This window comes from Seriola lalandi, unplaced genomic scaffold (genome assembly GCF_002814215.2).
Source record: "Seriola lalandi dorsalis isolate HSWRI2012SDOR001 ecotype SW California unplaced genomic scaffold, Sedor1 jcf7180002054939, whole genome shotgun sequence".
NCBI lineage: Eukaryota > Metazoa > Chordata > Actinopteri > Carangiformes > Carangidae > Seriola > Seriola lalandi.
This window is the reverse complement of record NW_019525659.1, coordinates 951531-953445: the sequence shown is the minus strand read 5'-3', so window position 1 is coordinate 953445 and position 1915 is coordinate 951531. Positions and strand designations below refer to the sequence as shown.

At 40.3% G+C, this 1915-nt stretch overlaps 1 protein-coding gene across 1 annotated transcript in view; it reads right to left on the bottom strand.

The window, feature by feature from the left end:
- sptlc1 (serine palmitoyltransferase, long chain base subunit 1) overlaps positions 1-1915 on the bottom strand; it is a 14950-nt gene that overhangs the window by 7814 nt on the left and 5221 nt on the right. Inside the window, exons 5-8 of the mRNA XM_023397810.2 lie at positions 1708-1780; positions 1135-1267; positions 861-990; positions 679-768 (exon numbers count right to left, since the gene is read on the bottom strand). Coding sequence (XP_023253578.1) covers positions 679-768; positions 861-990; positions 1135-1267; positions 1708-1780 — 426 coding nt within the window. The remainder of the gene's footprint in view (positions 1-678; positions 769-860; positions 991-1134; positions 1268-1707; positions 1781-1915) is intronic.

The window sequence follows — 1915 nt, the reverse complement described above, 5'->3', positions numbered from 1 at the left end:
CTCCTGCAGGTGATACACTGACTATATATTTATTTTTTTCTTTTATTCACTCTTGTTTTTTTATATAATTTTCCTTTTTTCACTTTTTAATTTGAATTAATATTAGTTATTACAAATTAATATTAAAGTATATGAATGTTTTATGTTTAATATAATTGATGCGTACATAACAATTTATTATTAGTATTATTTTCTGTACAGAGACAGCGTTTGTGTTTTCTTCTTCAAGGTTTGTTTTTTTTGGAGGGTCTGAGCTAAAAAATCGGATTTCTTTATGCATTGTTGCATCCTGAATAAAAAGATTATTAAAAACAATACACTGACTATAGATCAGTGCTTCCCACAACCCCGTGTCAAATAACATGAACTCTCACTTTAAGATATTTTAGTAACAATAGGAGCTCTAAACTCGAAACCGCTTGTTGAGTTGAGTTGAATCCTTTACCTGAGTACGACCCTTTGTGGCTGAAACATTATCATTTCCTTTGTGCTGATTGTTACACAACACCTGCAAACATTGTATGAATGTTGCATTTGCCTCGTGATAATCACTAAATCACAGTTCCCTTGACAGAAAGTTACATAGGGATTATAAGCCTGACCAGTTCATGAATCAATGAGATGAGGTTTTACGGAGTATTATCAGCAGCCTTTGTGGTCCATTAGTTTTCTGTTTACCAGTTCGGGGAGAGGACAGATGTCTGCAGTGTTCATGTAGAGCCCCTCCACCACAATGAACTTCCGCGTCACTCGAGCTTTACGAGGATTCTGCAAAAGAAAGAAAAACAGAGAGTGAGACACACAGCGTTGATAAAACAGAGTGAGGACACTGTGACGGCCACTCTCAGCCCTGCGCTGACCTTCTGGTCCTCCAGCTCCTGCTCCTTGAGCAGCCTCTCCAGGTCCTCCATGTCGTTGTGTTTGAAGTATTTGATAAAGCTGCGGGACGCCTGGAGACCCTTCTGAATGGAGAAGCAGGCGGCTTCATCCCTGGACACACGATCAATGACACAATATCGAACATAAAAAGGCTGCAGACCTTAGATGTGTTTGTCTGTGTGGAACAAACCTGACTGACAGTAACTGGACAGGGTGTATTTCTGCTTTATACAAGTGAGCAGAGACAAAGCTTACACAAAGATGATGTCCCCCCTCTTGGAATAGGCAGGGATCGCACTAGCAATTGTTGCAAAGCCATAAGAGTAGATGATGGCCTCTTCTGTTTTCATGAATTTGGCCAAACGACTCTCCAGCTCCAGGTGAACATCTTAGGAGGAGAAACAAGACACTTTGTTTGCATTCAGTCAGGCTGCAGAGAACAAAGAGGCAAAGCTAAACCTGACGTATGAAACCACTAATCATTTCATGATGATTTTCTATTATGAATAATTAGTCTCTGGTTCTGTAGTGGGTGTGGTGAAGCTGGCTCTGTGTAGGGAAAACACTGCGCTGCACGACAAGACATCAATATGCTTTGGAATGTATTTGTTTGACTGAGCGAGGCCTCAGCCGATCGCTGGCTTGTCTCAGATCAGCTCTGCCCAGGCTCCATCAGACACTGGAGCCAGATTATCCAAACTTGAACAAACCTTTTCAAACATATGCTGAACAGCCTTTGTGTTGTCTACAGTCTATTACATGATCTTGATATCAGGTGGTAGAAAGTTTGATAGAAGAAGGAAAGCAAGAAAGAATCTTTTTATTCACCAAAAGTTCCATAGAAGCCTCTTGGACCACATGTGCCCACACCATATTTCTTCAGTGATGCCAAAGCCTTTTGCTGTTGTGAGGAGGAGAAACAGGAAATGAAAAAAAAACACAAGTACAACTATTATAACAGCTAACTGCCATTATTATTAGTGATGAGCTACTGGACACATGAATTTCCCCTCAGAGATGAATAAAGTTGGTATCT